Below are 23,369 nucleotides of genomic sequence, written 5' to 3'. Positions count from 1 at the left end.
TTTCTTCAGATGAACACATTTTAGAAAAAATAAACTAGACTTTTAGAAAAATTATCCATCTCTTGTGTTTGTGTTAAATACTGCAAGTGAATAGACACCAAAATGCGGAAGGTCGAAAAAGTCCAAGAGCATTGTAAAGCTCACATGATAAATGCAGAAAACATCTTGTGTGAACAACACAGCAGGCTGTACTGTATGAAGTTTCTGGTGCATGCACTTGCATTATATTGGCTTACAATAATGGATAATTTTTCAAAAAATCTTTGTGGAAAATATACATCTGGAATGGCACGGGAAAAAATAGATTTTTTTTTATTTTGGAGTGCACTGTGCCTTTAAAATTGACTACGGTTTTAGATACTGCAATGGATACTTACTAGTGATGGACTTGTTTCTCTGTTGGTGCCTGTTCTGCTCCGTAAACATTGTTCCAATGCTTGATCTAAAAAAAAAAAAAAGTTAAAAAGTGCGTTAATAAATTATTGATCTGGGTGACATAGGACCATTTTGAATGTGTTCCTTAAATAAATTATACAGGTTATGTGTTATATAAATCTGGAGAACCCTTACTAAAATTAACAATGTTTTGTGACACTAACCAAATGGTAATAAATTATTGTAATCAATCCACCATAAAAAAAACATGGTTTCTACACCTTTACTATAATAAAAACCATGGTTAATTTAGCAAATGTCCTTAAAAGAACAGCTCATCCAAAAAAAAAAGAAAAGTTCTCTCATTATTTAGCCTACTCACCCTCATGTTGAAACTGTATGAGTTTCTTATGTAGAACCATAATTAAGATATCTTGAGAAATGCCTTATTTGTTTTTGTTTTTCTCATACAGTTGTTTTATTCCCAACATTCTTGTGTTTCACAAAAGTAAGTTAGACATTTATTTTTGGGTCAGCTAGGCCTGTATAAACTCAAGAAGATAGAAGATAAAACATTGTCTGGAGGGTTTGAACCAGTGTGCCTTTGAGCAGAGTGTCCATGTTCTGCCTCTATTTCACGTGTATTTTATGACAATACTCACCATCTGAAGATCGTGTGGCTGGATAATATTTAACGTTACTCCCAAAATGCCTGGATCATGAAGGAAACACACACAGCAATATTAGCTATTTGTTTTTACTTAGGCTACTAACAGAGACATTTACAAAAGCTTGCAAAATTGACTCACCAGCTCCAAGACAATAACGTTAGGCCTAACTTTAACGTTAAATCCCGCGATCAACAATTTAAAAGCCTAGTTTGCAGATTCTTCTAGACTCGAGTAAAGGAGTGTGGTTCGAGTTCTTCTGTCTAAAGAGACAATGTTCTCAGTTCACTCATTGTAAAGCTCCAATGCTGAGTTTTATTTTATTTTTTTATCATAAACTAAGTTAGCTGACAATACACATGCTAGCTCAGCACATAATTAGCCTAATACATTGGAATACCGTACTAATATCAATATTTCTCTAATCGCGTTTAGATTCTCAATTTAATACACTATATTTTGATGTATTAGAATTTGTATAAAATAAAAAGTTATTTACGTTACCTTCCGTAGATTGCAATATGTCCATTGTTCGTTGTCCATATTCCTTGTTTGTTCTTCATTTACATCCCGCAACTCGCTCAAAATAAACATTTAGCAGTCCGATGTAAAATAATCCATGTTTTAAACAATGTAAAAGCCACAAAACCGAAGTAGGTCCCGAGCAGGAGCACAGACACCCACTCACTTCAACTGACGTATTCAAACTTGACTGGTAAAGGCGCGCATAGTTGTCATTGGCCAGATTCCTGGATGACAGTCAGAATAACCAATCATGCTCAAAACAACTCGGAGAGACAGCCAATAGTGTGAAAACATTGCAATAACAGGACAATATGAAATGTTTTAAAAGAAAGAATAGGAAAAAAATATACACGTGCTATTTAGTTGTATTTGTAGGCTGGCTGTTATATTTAATCAATTGTTTAAATGTGTTTTCATTGCAGTGCATGATTAAAAATGAAAGATAAAAAATGAAAGATAAAAAATGAAAGATTAAACAGTAACTTGTATACCATATATAATAACATTTATTTATCACTGTTCTGATAAACAGCAATTTATCAGAACAGTGCATAATGAGTGTCCTTACATGCAAACCGAAGCATTGAGAACTTTGTAAGTGTATAGACAGTTTAATAAGAAGATACTTTACACAGACAGTACAGTTAGCGCATACAGACAGGAGCCATCTTGGAAAACAGTCTCGACCAATCGAACCACGAGAGTGAGCGAACAGTACGTGTAGATATTGAAGATAAGATAAATTATATTTATTTTTTTATTTTCTCTGTTGCGTTAAGTGCTTCTCTTATGCGAGACTGTTTTCCAAGATGGCTGCTGTCTGTATGCGCTAACTGTACTGTCTGTGTAAAGTATCTTCTTATTAAACTGTCTATACACTTACAAAGTTCTCAATGCTTCGGTTTGCATGTAAGGACACTCATTATGCTGCCGTGTTAGTGTGGGGCTAATTTGAGCCTTGTTAATGGTATTAACTAGCGATCTCTTTTTGCTTACTCGATGCCCAATATACTAGCGTTATAATCTAAACTGTTTTTAGAGATAAAACTCTTTACATTCGATTATCATGAAAACAAATCTCAGGGAACGATTTAGTCTGTACCAATGTGTTATTACACCCGAGGTTCATTTTGCGCCGGAGTTCTCCTTTAAGCCTGTAGTCCAGACTAAAATGCACGTTTGAGCTGTATTACCTGAAAGCAACTTGTAGGCTATACTGACATATCTTATGTCAGTGCCATTGTTTTGTCTCAAGATGCACACCAGTAATGTTTTTTTCTTCTAAGGTACATTTTTAAAAGCTATAATTGAATGCCCAAATTTAACTAAGGCCTAATCCTGGCTTTATATCTAAACCCTGTCTGTGAAACCGGGGGTTAGAAATTAAGGGGTTAACCCTAACCTTAACCCTTGTCTACAGACTTTTATTTAACAGCATGGATACTCCAAGGTGTTGACTGCAGTGGTTAGGTCTTTAGCATTGATAAAGGACAAAGATCTTCTCACTGTGACAGTCTGTAATGTATTTTAGCAATGATTGTTTGTAAGGATTGTCCCTAAAATAGAGCTATTGATGCATTCAAGACATGTCATAAAGATCGTATTTACGAATTGAACACACATGAACGCCACCACAATGATGAAAATAGGAAGTTATTTACTGTAAAATTAGGATATTTTTTTTACAGTGCAGTATGAACATCTGTTCTGAACTAGTTCTGGCTGTCAGTGGACGTTTAGATAATGGCCAGATTGGACATCTTTTATTTACGTAATTTATTGACTGTTTCTGGATGTCAACGGACGTCCAGATTATAGTCAGTATGAACGTCTTTTCTCAACTAGTTCTGGCTGTCAGTGGACGTTTAGATAATGGCCAGATTGGACATCTTTATTCACGTCATTTATGGACCATTTCTGGATGTCAACGGACGTCCAGATTATAGTCAGTATGAATGTCTTTTCTCAACTAGTTCTGGCTGTCAGTGGACGTTTAGATAATGGCCAGATTGGACATCTTTATTCACGTCATTTATGGACTATTTCTGGATGTCAACGGACGTCCAGATTATAGTCAGTATGAACGTCTTTTCTCAACTAGTTCTGGCTGTCAGTGGACGTTTAGATTGTGGCCAGATTGGACATCTTTATTCACGTCATTTATGGACCATTTCTGGATGTCAACGGACGTCCAGATTATAGTCAGTATGAACGTCTTTTCTCACCTAGTTCTGGCTGTCAGTGGACGTTTAGATAATGGCCAGATTGGACATCTTTATTCACGTCATTTATGGACCATTTCTGGATGTCAACGGACGTCCAGATTATAGTCAGTATGAACGTCTTTTCTCAACTAGTTCTGGCTGTCAGTGGACATTAAGATAATGGCCAGATTGGATATCTTTATTCACGTCATTTATGGACTATTTCTGGATGTCAACGGACGTCCAGATTATAGTCAGTATGAACGTCTTTTCTCAACTAGTTCTGGCTGTCAGCGGACGTTTAGATTATGGCCAGATTGGACATATTTTTTTAAGTCATTCATCGACTAATTCTGGATGTCACCGGACGTTCAGATTATAGCCAGTATGAACGTCTTTTCTCAACTAGTTCTGGCTGTCAGTGGACGTTTAGATTATAGCCAGATTGGACATAATTTCTCATTGTCATTAATCAACTAATTCTGGATGTCAATGGACGTTCAGATTATGGCCTGGACGGACGGACGTGATATCAACCTGTTTTGTATGTCCACAGACGTCGCTTGCTCAGTGGGTACATGCATTATAGTGTTTTTAGTCGTTTTCGTGGATCCGCGTGAACGGAGATCGGTTTGACAACATTGTCGCCTTTAGCCTACATGACAAACGCAAAGGCATGACAAACTTTTTAGTTTTTAGTACATAGCGTTGTGTAAACATACCCTTGGAATGATTTCTGAAGGATCATTATATAGAGCAAATTGTTTTAATTTGGTATTTTTTGGGTTTATTTATATATTTAAATTTGGTTTTGCGGTTTGACTTTTGGACACCACTGTATATAAATTCTGACCTAAAATCTGGATGTTGAAAATAAGTAGTTTCTTGCCGCCCGTTCTCATCCCAAGGCGTCATATACTGACGCTTTTGCCAAAGCGTCTATAATATATCCAACGCACATGGCACCCTTTAGTGTCAATATGACACGCAGATACATGGCGCCTCCTAGTGGTCTAACCCTAACACTACCCCAGACCTAAACCTACCCATAACCGAAGCGTGTTATATTGACGCTAAAGGGTGCCATGTGCGTCGGATGTAGACGCTTTGGCAAAAGCGTCAGTATATGACGCCTTGGGATGAGAATGCGTTGTTTCTTGTCCATGTTATTTTTCAATTACCTATTAAAAAAAGAAACAGCTTTATTCAACATTGTCTATAAAACGTTTGCCTTGAGATCACTTTTATCACATCAACCTTTGTAGTTTATTACTCTACTACTTAGGGGAGACCGGGGATGGTTGTAACACGGGTCAGTTGTAACAATTTCAATCTGTCCAATCAGGAACTAGTTACAAATCCCCTGATTCACTTCGCACATGCTCAGTTTAGTCCTTATTCCACATGTAATAAAGTAGAGCCCTGTGGCAAACACAGCAGATGTTAGAGTGGAAAACCCAATTTTGAGGTATGAAAGTAACTTTTTTTACTTTGTTTATTTTTGTTATGGGAATTTCTGCTTTATAGTTAAACTCATCAAATTTAAATTATGTTTATTGTGTGTCTGTGTAGATATTTTTCATGTAAGTTGTTAGTGCAAATGTTTTGCCTGTTAGCTGTAAGGTGAGCTAGTTCATAGCTACATGACTCTGGGTTAGTTGTAACAAACAATGAAAAGTTACAACCTAACCCTAACACCTTACACACGTCACACACACGTCTCACACATACACACACATTCAATTTAAATTTTATTATGGCCAATACTATGACTGACAGTAACAAACAAGCTTACACACAAACAATGTTTTGTGTTCAAGTTAAATTTATAGTGGTCAATTACTATGACTAAGAGTGACACACACACAGACACACATCAGTTATATTGAAAAGTCAGTGTTGAATAAAAAGCTTTCAAAATCCTTTTTTGTTTGTTTTTTGTCAAAATCCTTATTACATTATGTTACATATCACCCCGGTGGATCTCATAATGTCACATCTCACCCCAGGGTGGACTAAACCATCCATTTTCTGTTTGTGTTGCAAAGATAAAAGTTATGTCATTTGATAGCAGACACTTGTAACTAGTTTGAATCACATTTTGAACACACTGGCTTAAAAGTACTCCAAGATATAGACAGAAAGGTCTTAAATGTTACAACCATCCCCGGTCTCCCCAAAGTAAAGTTTTTATTTTTAGGTTGTAAAGTAAAAAAAAAAAAAAAATCAACAAGGATTATTTGTAATTGATCTCCTCATTATAAGGCTTAAACCATATAAATTAAAGTAAATGTATGCTTATATATTGCTACAATTGGTTCAGTTTACATTAATTATCACTCACCGGCCACCAAGCCATATCTCTGCCAGCCAGAAAATATCCACTCAGTGTGTTTCGACTCACTCTGCAAGATGACTGAAACACAAGAGTTTATGCCAAATGTAAACGGGCTTGTATTTCCCACTCTAATATCTTAGATGTTAGAAGTAACGTTTAAAAAAAGATTCCTTTCTAAATCCACAGTTTACATCCACAATTTTGTTCTATTTTTTTTTTAAAACATCAACATCCCATCATAGGATCATATTATGGATTTAATTTAATTCATTAATGAATCATTTTAAACTAATTGTTTATTTCAATAACATTTTATGAATGAAACAACATACTTTATCACTAGAATAAAAAAATGAAATAATCCCTTAAACATGAAAGTATTATGCAATAATTTAATAAATTTCTCCGTATGTATAACCTTTTTCTGCAAAAAGTACTTTCAACCCCATTGAACCTTTTTTCTAAGAGTGTAAAAACACTGTGCAGCAGAAAATATATATAATGTTTGATACAGCTAATACACACGCATGCAATTACACAAATACACAAATATGTCTCACCCATATTCCAACTGCGACGTTCAATAAAAAATACGCTCCAATTACAATGATATCAGATACGCTGAAAGACTGGGAAAGGGCGGAAAATTTAGTGGTAGAGTTAGACGCCATGTCCTGCCTTCACACACACTACACACAGACTAAGAGCACAAGGCAAAGAGGCTAGAAAGACACAAGGCGTTCCGGTCAGCCAGCTCTGTGTGTGAATTGATCATTAAACGCATCAGTTTAATGAAGCAAACTTGCATGAAAACAACAAGGCAGATGAAACACATCCGTGAAGACACACAGACCCTGCTGCTGGTTTGGGTTTCTGAGACTTACACATGCACCTGCACATAGAGACAAACACCAATGGCTACACACACACACACATGCTTAGACGTATAATCAGAGCATTTAGACGTGTGATCTAACTAACCTAATGTGACTGTCAGAGTCTAAAAAACATCCCTAGACACACTTAACAAAGTGAATCATTTACTTAAACACCCACTGGTGCTAGCCATTAACACACACACATGCACTAACCGTCAGCATCAATCTTACACATGGACATAAGTATACTTTAGTGTTTGGGGTCACTGTTCACATTAGCAGTACTTTATTTGACAGTGTGGCAGGAGTATTTGCAAACTAATTTCTTTAAATGCACCACAATTGACCCATGATAAAGTTAATTAGTTAAGAAAAACCTCTGACTTCTGTTTTCCAGAGTATTTCTTTCTAGTATGTCATTTTATTTTGGCCTTGGCAGTTTTAAATGATGGCAGTGTAAATGGTTCCGGTGACTTTTTGTCTCTCATTGAGTTATTTATTATATTGATACTATTTTTTTCCCCACAGTATCTTTAATGCTTTGAAAAGTGTATGGCGGATAAGAGTTTGCTCTCATGCTCACCAAGGCCGAATTCATTTGATCAAAAATACAGTAAAACAGTGATATTGTCAAATGTTATTACAATTTAAAATACATGTTTTCTATTTTCATATATTTTTTAAGTAACTTATGATGGCAAAGCTGCATTTTCAGCATTATTACTCCAGTATTCAGAGTCACATGATCCTTCAGAAATCATTCTAATATGCTGATTTGCTGCTCAGGAAAAAAATTCTTATTATTATTGTTGAAAACAGTAATATTTTGAGGAAACTGTGAACCCATTTTTTTCAGGATTTTTTGATAGAAAGTTCAAAAGAACAGCATTTATTTGAAAGAAATAAGAGGTAAAAGTCTTTACTGTCACTTTAGATCTGTTTACTGCATCCTTGCTGAATAAAAGTATTAAAATAAGAATCTATCTAAACCTAATATTTTTGCCCCCCCCCCATTTATCATTAATGTAATGCAAAATAATAATTTTTACCCTCTTTACTGCAATGCAAAAAATTATATATTTAAATAACACAGTATAGTATTTATTGCGCTGTCTAAATAAAAAATAAATCATTGTATTGCAGTAATGAGAATCCACACTAAGAATAAATAGAAATAGGAAAGAAAAGCCACATCTGGATGCATTACACTACATTACACTTTCATGCTGCAAAAATAAGTGCGCTCTTACTGTAGCTCAATCCTTTCCCTGGATAGACTGTACCTTCTGGAAGGGTTTAGTTCCAGCCCCAGTCAACACACCTGCTGAATTAGTTCTTTCAGTTGTGTTGAATTACAGTTGGAACTAATCTCTGCAGGAGTAACGGTTGGTGAACTAGTGATTATGGTTGGCAAACACAAATGTAGCAGATTCCAAGTCGGACAGAGCCAGGAACTGGTAGCGTGGAGGAATCTCCCTGCGGATAATTTGGATAATAAGTTCTACCTCACAAATAACTGGGTATTCATTTAGTTATTGCAGTCCTTAAAACTGACAGTGCAAAATAAATAAAGAACGGCTAATTACCCACTGACTGATGTGGGTTAGAACGAGCCCAAATTAGACATCTGCTCTGGTTCTGCTGACACCCTTAGGGAGTAATATATCGTATCACAGACTTTTAATTGTAAGATTGTCACCAAAAATGATGTCTGAAATGACAGAGATAAGGAGTAAGAGAGCGATTAAATGATATGATTTTAATCAGAGCAGTATGGCTATCAGTGTCTGAGGGCCACCAATGAGATTTAAAGGAACAGCTCACTTAAAAATAAAAGAAGAAGAGAGAATACTGTTGTGTTTCTTTCTTCTGTGGAATAGACGTTTTCATATGTTTCACCATACTGGAACATCATTTGCATATTAAGCATAATCATTAGTGTGATGCACCATCAAGGTTTTTAACTAAATACAACTTACATTTTCATCTGTTCATCTGTTGCTCACAGGCTGTTGCTTTTTCTGTTTTTTAACCTTGCCAGGTTGTGGTCACTGCCATTGTATGTTTTTGTTATATTGTGTGAACTTATTGTGAAATATTCCCTTTTGTGTTCAGCTGGAAGAAAGAAGGTCAGATTTGGAATAGCTATGGGTGAGTAGCCTAAACAAATTTTTTTTTAAATGACATGTTCATTTAATGTGCGTCTTCCCCCCTTCTTTAAAGGACCGCGTGCCTTTGGCTCAGTGTACTCGGTCAGTACCTACCCCACTGAAATTTGTCCTGTGACCTTTCTCCTCAAAAACACACTCGCTCGCTCACACACAAAAACAACACACACTGCTTCCCTCCCTTTTAATCTGTCAGCTCTTGGGAAAGGGTCTATTTAGTCACGCCCCCTGATTGATGCAGCACCATCAATTTACCCAAGCTCTCTCTCTCTCTCTCTCTCTCTCTCTCTCTCTCTCTCTCTCTCTCTCTCTCTCTCTCTCTCTCTCTCTCTCTCTCTCTCTCTCTCTCATACACACACTATGGCAAGCTGCTTTAATATTAATGCCTTAATAGTACTTACTTTATAATTACTAGTGTGTCATCCAGACTAGCATCCCACTCCAAAAAGAAATCCAGGAGACCCATTTCTGCAACTTAAATAAACTTGCAGGTTAAAAATTCAAATGTATTGATTTAGTTAACCTTTCTGTAAGGTTGAAGTTTAGTGGTTACCATTGTGCTGAAGGGTTGTGCATGTGCATGTTGTGGGTGGCTACATGAAGGTATACACTATATGACTCTGAGCAATGACTGCGTTAACGCCATTGACTAGAGTACCGAATTGGACAGCTTGTGCAAACATATTAATGTTGCTATGATCAGATGCTTTTCTTATACTTTATAAAAAAAATGCTTGCTGGGTTTTTATTTCTTTCATTTTTGTTGTGTTTATTTTGTTATTGAGAGGAAAGCACAGCACATATTTACATGTTTTTACTATAAACTATTAGTTTTTTCTAGTACTAACTGCATATATATATTATATTTTTTATTCTAGTCAGTTTTTTAAAGAATAAATGTTAAATCAGCTTGCCATACACACAGATAGTACACAGACACAGGCACACACACACACACACATACATGCGCACATGAGAAAGTGACAGCGGATTACAACCTCCAGCGCCCGCGCGCACATCTGCCTGGATGTTTACGTAATATATACGGTCTCTGTACGAGCTTCGGGTCAAAGAGACGGCTTCCGTTTTGATTTATACAACATCTGATATTTTTGTAACGAGCCATGTCACCGTGCGTAAATACGCGCAAGGTTTCCGCGCCGTCCCTTTAACCTGAAAACGATTGGATTCTGTTACCTCAGTACGCAATAAGACCTTTTTTCGTCGTTAGCGACTGAGTGGACGCCACTGGTCACTTCACTGGGCATGTAAACGCGTCTTGCGCGTCTCTGCGCACTCGACCTTTTAACGATGAACGGCGAGGATGTGCTGGCGTTAACGGCACCGTTATGGTCGCCTGGTCCCCTGAAGATGCGCTGGATGTAAAAGTATAGCCATGACTGCATGTGTGAGAGAGGGTGCTTGAGTGTGTGATTGAACAGGATGGGGAAAGAACAGGAACTCTTGCAGGCGGTGAAGACGGAGGATCTGATTACCGTCCAACGGCTCCTCCAGAGACCCAAACAGGGCAAAGCGAGTGAGTATCACACCGATCTTAAATGTCTCATCACACCCTCCACACACCCCCTTGCTATTGCTTCAATGACCACTTAAACCGACGCGGCTTTGAATAGGCCTATGTGATATTATATGGCAAAACACTTTGCTTTAGCGAAATAAATGAATGTGTGGTGAACAATTTTCCTGAATTTTCAATCAATTCCCTCTTAAGAGCATGTAGAAAAATGACTTTGTAGGCCTTTTGTATGTTAGTGTCGTATAGCTACGCGTCTATGGGTAGGATTGGGAACCGAGAATCGTTTCTGGTTAAGGACCGCTTACATTTTTAAAACGTACCGAAACTAAATAATTTTTGTGGCGTTCACGATCGTGCTTTTTTTTTCGGAGCACCCTTTACGTCCAGTTCGATTTCTAAACGAAACGTTCCTTTTAGTGACTCATCATACAGCGCGGCAGGGTCATCCAAATGTCTCTGGAGTGAGTCGGTTCTTTTTAGTTACTATCAGCGCGGACATCTACATTCGCTGATTATAACGGAAGCGTTCCACTTTTGTCGCGTCGCTCAGTGTGTAGATGGATCGTCAATACTTGATGCTCGCTGTGGCGGGCCGCGCCAAATCCGCTTTGATGTCCAGATGAGCGCGCGCTCAGATATGGCAGGTGGCTCAAGATCGCCAAAGATTAAAGAGATGGAGTATTGAAGGAAACATTTGCAGATGGATATTGGCATTTTACAGTTATGGCCCATTAAGTACCTGACTATTCTTCATATTATATAGATTTATAATGTCGATAGATACCATCTTTATTTTATATCAAAGTACCTGTTATTCCTACCAGATAGCTAGAAACGTTGTCCTTATTTTATTTCCAGCTACCTGTACATAGATAGTAGATAGATAGATAGATAGATAGATAGATAGATAGATAGATAGATAGATAGATACCATCTTGTTTGTCCATGTTGGGAAGCATGAGGCTTGGGAAGGGAAGAGGGATTATATTAGTGAAAAGCGCCAGATGTCAGAGTAATAAAGTGTGTGAGTACATGAGAGAGAGAGAGAGAGAGAGAGAGAGAGAGAGAGAGAGAGAGAGAGAGAGGCCACTCACTCAGCTGTTTGGGCGTCTGTCCATTATGACGTGCAAAGGGGCGTTCACGCTGACAGCGATTTATCATTGGAGGTCGCCAGGTCACTGTTTGAAATTGGTATACTAGGTGCCATCATTTAACTATATTAGCATCCACACCAATGCACATTATAAGCATGCGCTGCAGTTTTGTGGTCTGTCACTCTAAATGTTCAAGGTCTTTAAAGTAGGATGGATTCTGATTGGCTGTCAGTGTTTTTATCTTTCATAAGCTGGAAAAATAGTTTTGAAAGTGATTCCATGATATAATTCCCTTTGTGGCATTATCATTATAGTTGTGGTGTGAAGTGAACTCTGCTATTCCTTTACATTTAGAATGATTTTATAATTGTTGTATAATTACAGCGTATAATATAGGCTAAATTAGTTATCGTCCTTGGTGTGAACGGGCCTTAAAACAGACAGTTTTATCTATCTGCATCCATATTGAGGATGCAGATAGTATTTTGTGGTCACTAATAATGCTCGTTTGGAATAGCTTTTCCTCTTATTTATATAATGAATCCTATACAGTCCTATACTATACATACAGTGTGTATTGCACAAGATCAGGCACACGCCACATAAACATACGCGCACACATGCCTATAATTGAAATGCAATTACCACTTCCAGTGCTGGGTAACATCCCAGGTGGTCAGAGATGCATCTCCTGCTATGGTAGGAGGGGCGGCCTGAAATGAAAGCAGGCCACTCTCTCTCTCTCTCTCTCTCTCTCTCTCTCTCTCTCTCTCTCTCTCTCTCTCTCTCTCTCTCTCTCTCTCTCTCTCTCTCTCTCTCTCTCTCTCTCTCTCTCTCTCTCTCTCTCTCTCTCTCTCTCTCTCTCTCTCTCTGTGTGTGTGTATGTGTGTGTGTGTGAGAGAGACAGTATTACAATAATAGCTATACTGAAGATGCCCTTCTTTTCCTTGTGTTGGTAAAGAAAATAAACCTTTTTTTCTGGTGGATTTTTAGACACCATCATAGAAGAAAAGAGCACAGATTTTTTTTTAATGTATACCTGTAGAGTGTGTGTGCTGAATAAAGACATGAATGAAGACATATTTACCTTTGTAGATATTCTTTTAAGAGAGTAGTTATTGTTTTCCTCTGAAGGCATAGTAAAAGTGAGGATCAGTTGGTGCGTAGGTATGCCAGACTGCATACATCCTTTCTGTGATTGTTTCTAAACCCTTGCTAACACCTTTATGTCAATGTCCAATATGTTCTGCTGTTGGGCTGTAGGTGTTCTCATCTCAGAAAGCTATATAATCTCTCAAGAGACTCATAAATTAAAATGTATGTTCTCTAAAGGTTTATTACATGATCTCCTTGAACTTTCTTTCTCTTGACCTTTGATACCCATTTTCCTTCTGCTTCCCCTGAAACTACATCAGAAAAAAGGTGTATTTAGTACAAATTTTGCTCTGTTAATTACAATATATCATATATAATATCTTGTATATCTTTATATATATATATATATATATATATGAGTTGTTTCAACTGTGGTGTTTGAGGGAGTGGCCATTGACTCTTGAATATGGATATTTAATGATTTAGGCAGGGCAAAAAAAATATATATATATGTAAATATTGATGCTGGTAATTAATGAGGCTATATTTGCTTTTAAAATCCAGTTTAGTGTTACTAATGCGGTTGTGTGCTAATTTATGCTGTTTTATTTGAAGCCACCATTATGGAGGTTAGCTCTTCTAATCAGTCTAAACTTTAAATTTGTTGGCGATACTGGGTACTGTCACGGGTTGTGGTGCGGGTTGAAGAAGAGTCTGAGGCAAGAAGGCTCCAATTTAAACATTTACTGATAACTAACTCAAAACAGGTACAGGCAGGCAAACAAAACTCACACTAATACAACCATACATAGACGACGACCGACAAAGACTGAATGAACAGAAGCAAACTAAATACAGAGACAAATGAACACTAACGAGGTGAAGACAGGTGACACAGATGATGATGACGAGGGACAGGTGGATAATGAGGGAGTGAGTACAGGTGTGGAGACAAGGAGGATTCTGGGTAGTGTAGTGAAGATGACTAAGACAGACAGGTGCAGACGAAGACTGTGACAGAACGCCCCCCTTCAACAAGGCGCGACCTCGCGCCGTAGAACATCAAAGGGGTGGGGGGGCGGGCGCCCTGAAGGCTGGCCAGGGCGTGGCCAAACTGGGACGGGAAGCCTCCAGGGCGGATCAGGAAGTGCAGGCGGCCAGGGCGGAGCAGGAAGTGAAGGCGGCCAGGGCGGAGCAGGAAGTGAAGGCGGCCAGGGCGGAGCAGGACGTGGCCAGGGCGGAGCAGGACATGGGCGTGGCCAGGGCGGTGGAGACCCTTCGGGCGGCCATGGCGGTGCGGACCCTTCGGGCGGCCATGGCGGTGCGGACCCTTCGGGCGGCCATGGCGGTGCGGACCCTTCGGGCGGCCATGGCGGTGCGGACCCTTCGGGCGGCCATGGCGGTGCGGACCCTTCGGGCGGCCATGGCGGTGCGGACCCTTCGGGCGGCCATGGCGGTGCGGACCCTTCGGGCGGCCATGGCGATGGAGGCCCTTCGGGCGGCCATGGCGGTGCGGACCCTTCGGGCGGCCATGGCGGTGCGGACCCTTCGGGTGGCCATGGCGATGGAGGCCCTTCGGGCGGCCATGGGCTGGACGGAACCAGCGGTGAAGGGGTCTCTGGGCTGGACGGAACCAGCGGTGAAGGGGTCTCTGGGCTGGACGGAACCAGCGGTGAAGGGGTCTCTGGGCTGGACGGAACCAGCGGTGAAGGGGTCTCTGGGCTGGACGGAACCAGCGGTGAAGGGGTCTCTGGGCTGGACGGAACCAGCGGTGAAGGGGTCTCTGGGCTGGACGGAACCAGCGGCGAAGGGGTCTCTGGGCTGGACGGAACCAGCGGCGAAGGGGTCTCTGGGCTGGACGGAACCAGCGGCGAAGGGGTCTCTGGGCTGGACGGAACCAGCGGCGAAGGGGTCTCTGGGCTGGACGGGACCAGCGGCGAAGGGGTCTCTGGGCTGGACGGGACCAGCGGCGAAGGGGTCTCTGGGCTGGACGGGACCAGCGGCGAAGGGGTCTCTGGGCTGGACGGGACCAGCGGCGAAGGAAGCTCAGGGCTGGACTGGACCAGCGGCGAAGGAAGCTCAGGGCTGGACGGGACCAGCGGCGAAGGAAGCTCAGGGCTGGACGGGACCAGCGGCGAAGGAAGCTCAGGGCTGGACGGAACCAGCGGCGAAGGAAGCTCAGGGCTGGGTTCATGGGCTGTAATGCATGTGTGTGCTGCCCACACACACAAAACAGCCATGGATCCCACAAGGAGCACTGCGTCCTCCAGAGCTGGCTGGACGGTCTCTGGCTGGACGGTCTCCGGCTGGACGGTCTCCGGCTGGACGGTCTCTGGCTGGACGGTCTCTGGCTGGACGGTCTCTGGCGCAGGACCGTGGAGGATGTGAAGCTCTGGCTGGACGGTCTCAGGCTCTGGCGGGCAGGCGACGGGCTCTGTGCTGGATGGGACCAGTGGTGAAGAAGGCTTTGAGCTGGGCAGGACCAGCAGTGAAGGCTTTGAGCTGGGCAGGACCAGCTGTGAAGAGGGCTCTGGCACAGGATCAGCGGGCTCTGGCGCAGGATCAGCGGGCTCTGGCGCAGGATCAGCGGGCTCTGGCGCAGGATCAGCGGGCTCTGGCGCAGGATCAGCGGGCTCTGGCTCGAAGACTGGCTCTGCAGGCGTGACATGAAGATCTGGGCTGGGTCGGACCAGCGGCGAGGGCTCTGGGCTAGACGGGCACGGTGGCGGATGGAGCCCTGGACTGGACATAATCAACCCAGGGTTGAAAAGAGGCCAGAATGTAGAGTGGTGTCGGGCTTCTACACGACCACCTCCTCTACTGCGGCCTCCACGGGTCCCGCGAAATATGGCCAACCGGGTCCCCGCAAATGGAAGTCCTCTCTCCCGCTCGGTCATCTTCAGTTTTTTAAAGGTCGGTCGTTCTGTCACGGGTTGTGGTGCGGGTTGAAGAAGAGTCTGAGGCAAGAAGGCTCCAATTTAAACATTTACTGATAACTAACTCAAAACAGGTACAGGCAGGCAAACAAAACTCACACTAATACAACCATACATAGACGAGAACCGACCAGGAGTGAGGGAGAACACAGGGTATAAATACACTTAGAACGGATAATGAGAACAAGACACAGCTGGGGCAAATGAACTGATAATGACAGGTAGACAGGTGAAGGAACTGAGAACTAACGAGGAGTGGGAAAAGTGACAGGATTAAACCAAATACACAGAGACGGGGGGAAACTCAGGACACACATGTAACAGGTACATTCCCAACATTTCTTTTGAAGCATTGTCTGCTTTTGTGTAATTATTGTAATTTTTATGAATGAACGTGTAGATTTGCGTATAACTGACCTGATATAAAGTACGTTTAACTAGTCATTTCTATGTAGATAAATTGCTTTTGTGCTCCCACATACCTTTAAAATGTTTGAAGTCAAAAAGTATTTTTTTCTGTCCTAGATCTCTTTAAAATGTGTTGCTCACCAATATCTGAACAAACTGATTCAGTAGAGCAGATGTCCATAGACCTCCCAAAAGATAAAATTAGTGCCTGTAAAAGATTCATGTATCTTAAGTAGGTTGATTTGACACTGTTGCTTCGAGAAACTCCTTCTTGTTCTAGCGCAGTTAAATGTTGTTCTTGCATGGGCAGTTAACCACTGATCATTGACACCAGGGCACTTAAAACACCTGCTACTGCGATTAGCATATAGAGCAGTAACTATATTCCAGTTCCGTTTGAGCATTTCCAAGAATTTTCCTGTTTAATATGACTGAAACAATTAATTTTAGAAAAAATAGCTTCAGTAAGTAACAACACATAGTTTAACTTTTTGTGCGTGTAATACAAAGTCTTTTTTGATTTGGAGATTGTGAAATAATTAATTACTTCTCATGTTATTCCAAATCTTTTATGAATGACAAGCCACGCGCAGATTCATTCATGCAGCAGAACAGATGGAAAGCAGGGGAAAATCAAAGCATTTCAGAAATGTTTGTTCACAGCATAAATGGTTCTCAAAAATCCATGCGCAAAGTAGCACATTTGACCTATTTTTAGTATATTTCTGTCACTGATTTCATTTTCACATGGTTCCCAAAGGTCTTAAGAGAAAAAAGAAAGCCCAAGTGGACTAGATGTTTGATAATTTACCAGCTAACAGCATTTGTAATAGTGTTTTTTTTTTTTAAAGAATGAACATGTAGACTTGCGTATTGACCTTATATGAAGTAAGTGTAACTAGTAATTTGACCTATTTGTAGTATATTCCTGTCAGTGATTTAATTTTCACATTTCCCAAAAGGTCTTAAGAGATAAAAGAAAATCCAAGCGAACCAGATGTTTGATAATTTACCAGCTAACAGCATTTGTAATAGTTTTAAATGGTTATTTATATATATATGCTGGTTTGTGGTTGCATTTAAAGATTAGTATATTGTAATATAGCCATAAAATAAAAGATGGATTGTTGCATCAGATATGACTGCAGAAAACTTGCTTGAGGCTAGTTTTCTTGGCCGGATTATTAGTTTTCTGTAAATGTGAATTTTCTGACAGGTTATATGCATGAGTGTCTCTTTAAGAAGTGATGGGGACAGTGGAGTTGAATATGAGGATTGAATGTCAAGTATTAATCATCTGTCTATTGTGACATTTTTCAATTGGGGGGTGAGGGTCCTTGAAAGTACTGGTTTGGGTCAGTGGACTAAAATGTAATTTTTTATTTTTTATTATTTTTATTATTGTATCACTGTTTATTTCTAAATGCAGTGAATTTCTTCTATTGTTTTTTTAACTGAAAGAAGCTATAACATATACTGTTTGCTAATGTTATAAATAGGGGCATATTATGCCCTTTTACAAAGTCTCGATTTTGTTTTTGGGGGCTACTAGAATTGGTTTTCATGCTTGAATGTTAAAAAAACACATTTTTTTTTTTTTCAGATATTTCACATTACTGCAGCACCTCAGTAACGCTCTGTTTAGTTCCAGTCTTTACTTCCGAAAATGTGCTCTGATTGGTTGGCTGGACCAGTCTGTTGTGATTGGTCAACCGCTTTGAGCGTGTTTGGGAAATGTCACGCCCCTTACCATAACTGCGAGTTTCAACACACTACTAATGCAACTCAACCAGTCCTTTTTTTGCGTATGCGTTGGGGGGGATTATTTAAATGAGGAATATATGTTCATTCCTGGAAGAAAACTCAAGACTGCAATCGAGGCGTTTCAGAGAGTTCATAAACAGTGTGCACTGATATAGAGAAGAACTCATTTCTGAGTGACTTTGTGCTTTGTAGCATTGCAGACCTCAAACAGCAACATTAAACACTAAAGAACATTGAAAGTATTGCATTAAACCATATCCTCTTTAATAGAAGTCATTAGGAAGAGGTTCCTGAGTTGAAAAATGTTGGTATCCTTTGGGCAAGTGTTATCACTTTGTGTATGAGCTATTTTGTTTTCTATTTGAATGAACCAAACTTGCATCTGTGGATGTTTATCAGGAATGGCGGCACATTTGTTTTGTGATTTCCGTACAACAGATAGCTAGTCGGAGAAAGAAACGCTGATGCTTTCTGCTTACTGATAACAACCTCATTGAGCAGTCAGCAAAATATTAAAAATAACAAATTCCAGCACTGACTCATTCATTATCGCATACACAAACAAAATGAAACCCATGCTTGACAATTGGAAATGCTTCCCCTGTATCAGATAAATCCTTTTCGAGGTTGAAACAGGCATTGTGTTATAGATTTGTAGATTCACAAACATAGTGATGTTTTTGGACTACAGTTACATTTCTTAAAGCTGCAATCCGTAACTTTTTTGGGTTAAAAATGATCCAAAATACATATTTGAGAACATACATAACCAGCCAGTGTTCAAAACTATCTGCTTGCCTTAGCTCGATTCAAAGCGGTAAGCTTGTAATAATGTTTTTAACTCCAGTGGCACTGGTGGATTTCCGCGGGAGATTCGAGCATGTCTTTGCGTCATTACGTCACATCCTTACACATAAAGAAGGAGTCTCGGCTAGTAGGCTATGAGTGTGAGGATGTTGGAGGTGGAGATTTATAGCCTTTTCTCAGCACTTGACATAATTAAACTGATGGCGGATCCAGAAAGGTTCAAACGACAATCACCAGTGACAACTGGAGATTCACCCGCTGTTAAATGCAAAAGACTAAAAAGAATTTAAGAACAAAGTATAATTTGCACGGTTTGATGTGATATAAGCGATCGTTAGATTTAATCAGCGCGACTTACTGCAATGCTTTTTTCCCCTTAGTTGGTCAGAACAAAAGTGGATGTTACTTGTTCAGATGACATTTTTTAGTGAAAATTCTTATGTTGGTCACACTTCAAAAAAGTAGAATATGTGAGAATAATGTTATGAGAACATTGTGTTCATCCGCGCTGTGCCGTGCCGAGGCACAACCCTCGTAAAGTTGATAATTCCGCGAATAACTGCAATTGCAGATTTCGAACAGAGATGGCGACAAAGAGGAAAAACTACGAACTGTAGTTTTAACATGAACTTACATTCATATTCATGTTTAATTGTTTTTCTGCTACTGTGCCTCTTCACGGGGCCTCATCTTTGCACAGTTCATTGTGTGTGTGTGTGTGTGTGTGTACTCTAGCCACCGTGTATGGTGTGAGCAGGACATTCCCAAACCAGCGAAAAGAAAATGCCAGAACACATCAGCTCAACCAGCCATGAACATCAATGCACTCTCAGAAAAAGAAAGAGGGAGTGAGAGACAGAGAAGGAAATACCATTTATCTCACCCTAAAGGAGAACACATGAGAAGACGCAGGACTTCATAGACAGAAATCTTTGTATGCGTATCTCACATCCAGGGAATATATATCACTACACTACAGATATTCACCTCGATTGAGACTGGTACATTTACACACTTGTACATTTACAGCTTTTGCATTTAACTCTCTGATGCATGGTGAAAACTACAGATGTGATACTCTCTCAGAATTATAGTATTGTCTGTGTTTAGAAGTTTAAGTAAACACAAGTGTTGTTATTGTTAATTGAAATTGAATTAAAGGTGAAATAAAATAAAATATAAACATTATCTGAGAAGCTTGAACTTAAAGGTGCTCTATGTAACTTTTAGCGGCCTCTAGTGGTGATGTTTCAGATTGCAACCAAATTTTACAAGAGCGCTCGTGCTCGAACTCATAGACAATACCGTCTATTACGCAAATATCTCGGTGAATACTAGACGGATTCGGCGAGCACCGAGCTCGTTGGGACCATCTAGTCGAGCTGAAAAGAACCATATAAGTTCCATAGTTTTTGGTGGTGTTTTCGCGGAGATATTAGCAGAAAACCATCGGGCGCGCTGCAAAATTGCGGACGCCGGTGACGTCACGATCTCAGAAGAAAATCGCTCGTATCTCTGGAACACAAAGACCCAGAGAGCTCAAGTTCGGGGGAGGAGGTCCCAGGGGAACCCTTGCCCGAATGCTAGAGTGGCGGGCCTCGGGGATGCCCCCTACCGGATCGCTGTTCGCTGGGACCCCCGATTTCGAATGGCTATAACTCGGGGTGCCGGGCGAGTTGGACCTCGGGGGTGGGCTCGTTCGAAAGGCTCCGTCCAGCACTACGAACGATTAGAGTCTTGGGAATATTGATCAAAGATTGACTGAGATATAAGCCGAAAAACGTGCGCCTTTAACCGGACGTAACTCCCTGACCGTCTACAATAGACTGTATATAACAGGGATGGGCAACTTCGGTCCTGGAGGGCCACTGTCCCACAGAGTTTAGCTTCAACCCTAATCAAACACACCTGAACAAGCTAATCAAGGTCTTCAGGATTACTAGAAAGTAACAGGCAGGTGATTTTTTCAGGGTTGGAGCTAAACTCTGTAGGACAGTGGCCCTCCAGGACCGAAGTTGCCCATCCCTGGTATATAAGGAGAGAGGCTCGGGAGCGCGCATGCACGTCACATCTGTTGGATTTCGCGGTAAATCTGACCCGGAGACTTCACATAGAAATAGGAATACTGGCCTTCAGAGGTAATAGCAAAACTCGACAAGTGGATCATTTTAATGTGTGATTACAACCCCTTCACACACAGGCAATAAAAAAAGGATTCATTTTAGTAGAAAAGTTATAGAGCACCTTTAAATAAGTTAAAATGAAAATTAGAAATGTTGTCTTGGCAACTAACTGAAATAAAATAATTTGAAGTTTAAGTACTAAAATTGCTAAAACTAAAACTGAAATAATAAAGCTAAATAAAAACTAATAAAAATGACAAACCCACATAATAAAATGATTAAAACTTAAAAGTAAAAATAAAAGTCAGTTAAAATGATATAAATACTATAATAGTATATAAAACCAAACTAGCACAATGATTAAGATGATTTTTTTTAACATTTGTGTTTGAAAAATTCCTGCATCACAGTGTTAATTCTGCTATCTTGGGTCTTTTCTTTAATGCACTGATATTCACAATTGATGTTTTATTAGCTTGGTTATTCAGCCAAAATTGTAGTTGTAAGGCCACGGGTTATTATGTAGCTTCGTTCATTCAAACATTTCTTGTGTATTTTTACGTTTTTGGTTCCTTGAATGCTGTCTGACCTTAGTAGATCAAATCAGAAGATGGAGTGAGTGTTTTAATCCAGCTCTTTCATGCATCCATAACTGTTGAATCTTTACGGTGGGTTTTACGATGGCTTCCCCTGTGCTGGTTTTGTCGTTGTCATTGTCAGAGCTCCGCATTGTAAACTCAAACTGATCCGTCCGCCGTTGAAGCTGACACTGATTGGTTGGGCCGTAATTTTCCCAGACAAGAAGGTTTCATTGGACTTGAGGCCAAATGTGGAGTTGAGAATGTGAACGCTGAAGATTCATCTGTATGTACAAGGCCAAGTGTGTGCGGTGCTGCAGGACGAACCTGCACTTTCAACAGGGTGACACAGATTCCTGCACTGGCCGTTTACTTTGACCAGAGCCCTTGTGTCCTTGAGAAGGGCACTTAACCTTTGCTTTGGCTCCATTCTGTGTATCAATGTTCCTGTTAGAGTCTAAAAAACAACAACTCCTGTATTCAGTATCTATCCAAGTCATAAAGGTGAAAACGGCGAAAGATCATTCAGTTCAAATTTAATTTTGCAACCTCCATTCCCTTGTCTAAATTGCAGATTCAGATAAGCTGGTCCTTTTCATGGCTATATGAAACATTTGTTTTCTGCTTGCAAGCAGTCAGAGCATAAAACGTTTCATACATTTAAAATGTCAAAAAAACGTACTCGGTTACTAACGTAACCTCGGTTCTCTCTAGAGAGGGAACGAGTACTGCGTAATAGCTTACGCTAGGGGAAAAACTCTTTTCCACGAGATATTGAAGCCAAAAATTATCCTTAATTTTTTATTAATGTAAAACGCTTTGCAGCAGCAAGCAGACATAGGCGAAACAGCTCGCGCGCCTATTGGCTGCTCTTGCGGCAAATGCAGCAGCCTATCGAGAGAGACTCTGCGTGACGTAATGACCAATGGGGGCAATTCGCGCCCATATCGTCACGTCCCGCCAGAAAGGGCGTGGTCTCACCCTATAAATATGCTCGTTAGGCTGGTACAAGCTGGTTTTCATCGCTGAAGCGAACCAGAGCGTATTCCAAGCACGGCAAGATACGCAGTACTCGTTCCCTCTCTAGAGAGAACCGAGGTTACGTTAGTAACCGAGTACGTTCTCTTACGAGAGTATCTCTCGTACTGCGTAATAGCTTACGCTAGGGGAACACAATGCAACACGCCGTGCGTACAGGGATCCAACACCAAAGTCCCAAGGGCCGAAGCCCAGGGCTCATGTAGTGCATAATCACCATAAACTCACATAGAGTGGAGGAAGAGAGGCTGGAAGCGTCATTCCCTATAAAAAAGCACCCAGCGGGGCTATCATATGACAATAAAATGCGCAGCCAGGGTGAAAGCTTTCAGCCTGATCTGGGTGGCCATACGTGTGTCAACACTCATGGGGCTGCAGTAAACTCAGCATCTGGGCCGCACAGCGGGGCAGATAGCACTGAATTTTAGACCGCCAAAAGCTTAGCTTGTAAGGCGGGTACCTCCAGGTTATAGTATACCTGATACCCGCGGGTACCCCCAGCCCGCGGCCGTACAGATATCTTGCAGGGAAACCCCGCTCGACCATGCCCACGAAGAGGCCACGCCTCTCGTGGAGTGCGCTCTGACACCCAAGGGGCACTGTAGGCCCTTTGCAGTGTAAGCGAGCGCAATGGCATCCACTATCCATCTGGATAGGCTCTGTTTTGAGGCGGCAAGACCCTTGGAACGCCCGCCAAACAAAACGAAAAGCTGCTCCGTCTGTCTGAAAACAGACGAGCGCGACACATAAGCTCTCAATGCCCTGATGGGGCAAAGGAGACTCGCGTCCTCCTCCTCACTGAGAACCGGAAGGGCGGACAGGGAAATTACCTG

At 40.9% G+C, this 23,369-nt stretch overlaps 2 protein-coding genes across 2 annotated transcripts in view; one reads left to right on the top strand and one right to left on the bottom strand.

Moving 5' to 3' along the window:
- slc5a10 (solute carrier family 5 member 10) overlaps positions 1-6,818 on the bottom strand; it is a 39,690-nt gene extending 32,872 nt beyond the window's left edge. The window contains exons 1-2 of the mRNA XM_056258735.1: positions 6,671-6,818; positions 6,117-6,188 (exon numbers count right to left, since the gene is read on the bottom strand). Coding sequence (XP_056114710.1) covers positions 6,117-6,188; positions 6,671-6,781 — 183 coding nt within the window. The 5' untranslated portion in view covers positions 6,782-6,818. The remainder of the gene's footprint in view (positions 1-6,116; positions 6,189-6,670) is intronic.
- A 3,280-nt stretch (positions 6,819-10,098) lies between these two features.
- The window catches only part of si:dkeyp-9d4.3 (caskin-1), a 74,533-nt gene continuing 61,262 nt past the window's right edge, over positions 10,099-23,369 (top strand). Inside the window, exon 1 of the mRNA XM_056258738.1 lies at positions 10,099-10,693. Within this exon, the coding sequence (XP_056114713.1) occupies positions 10,600-10,693 (94 nt within the window). The 5' untranslated portion in view covers positions 10,099-10,599. The remainder of the gene's footprint in view (positions 10,694-23,369) is intronic.

Source organism: Rhinichthys klamathensis, unplaced genomic scaffold (genome assembly GCF_029890125.1).
Source record: "Rhinichthys klamathensis goyatoka isolate OS25496 unplaced genomic scaffold, OSU_Roscu_1.1 h1tg000157l_1, whole genome shotgun sequence".
Taxonomy (NCBI): Eukaryota; Metazoa; Chordata; class Actinopteri; order Cypriniformes; family Leuciscidae; genus Rhinichthys; species Rhinichthys klamathensis.
The sequence above is the reverse complement of the archived record's forward strand: the minus strand, read 5'-3'. Positions and strand labels throughout refer to the sequence as shown.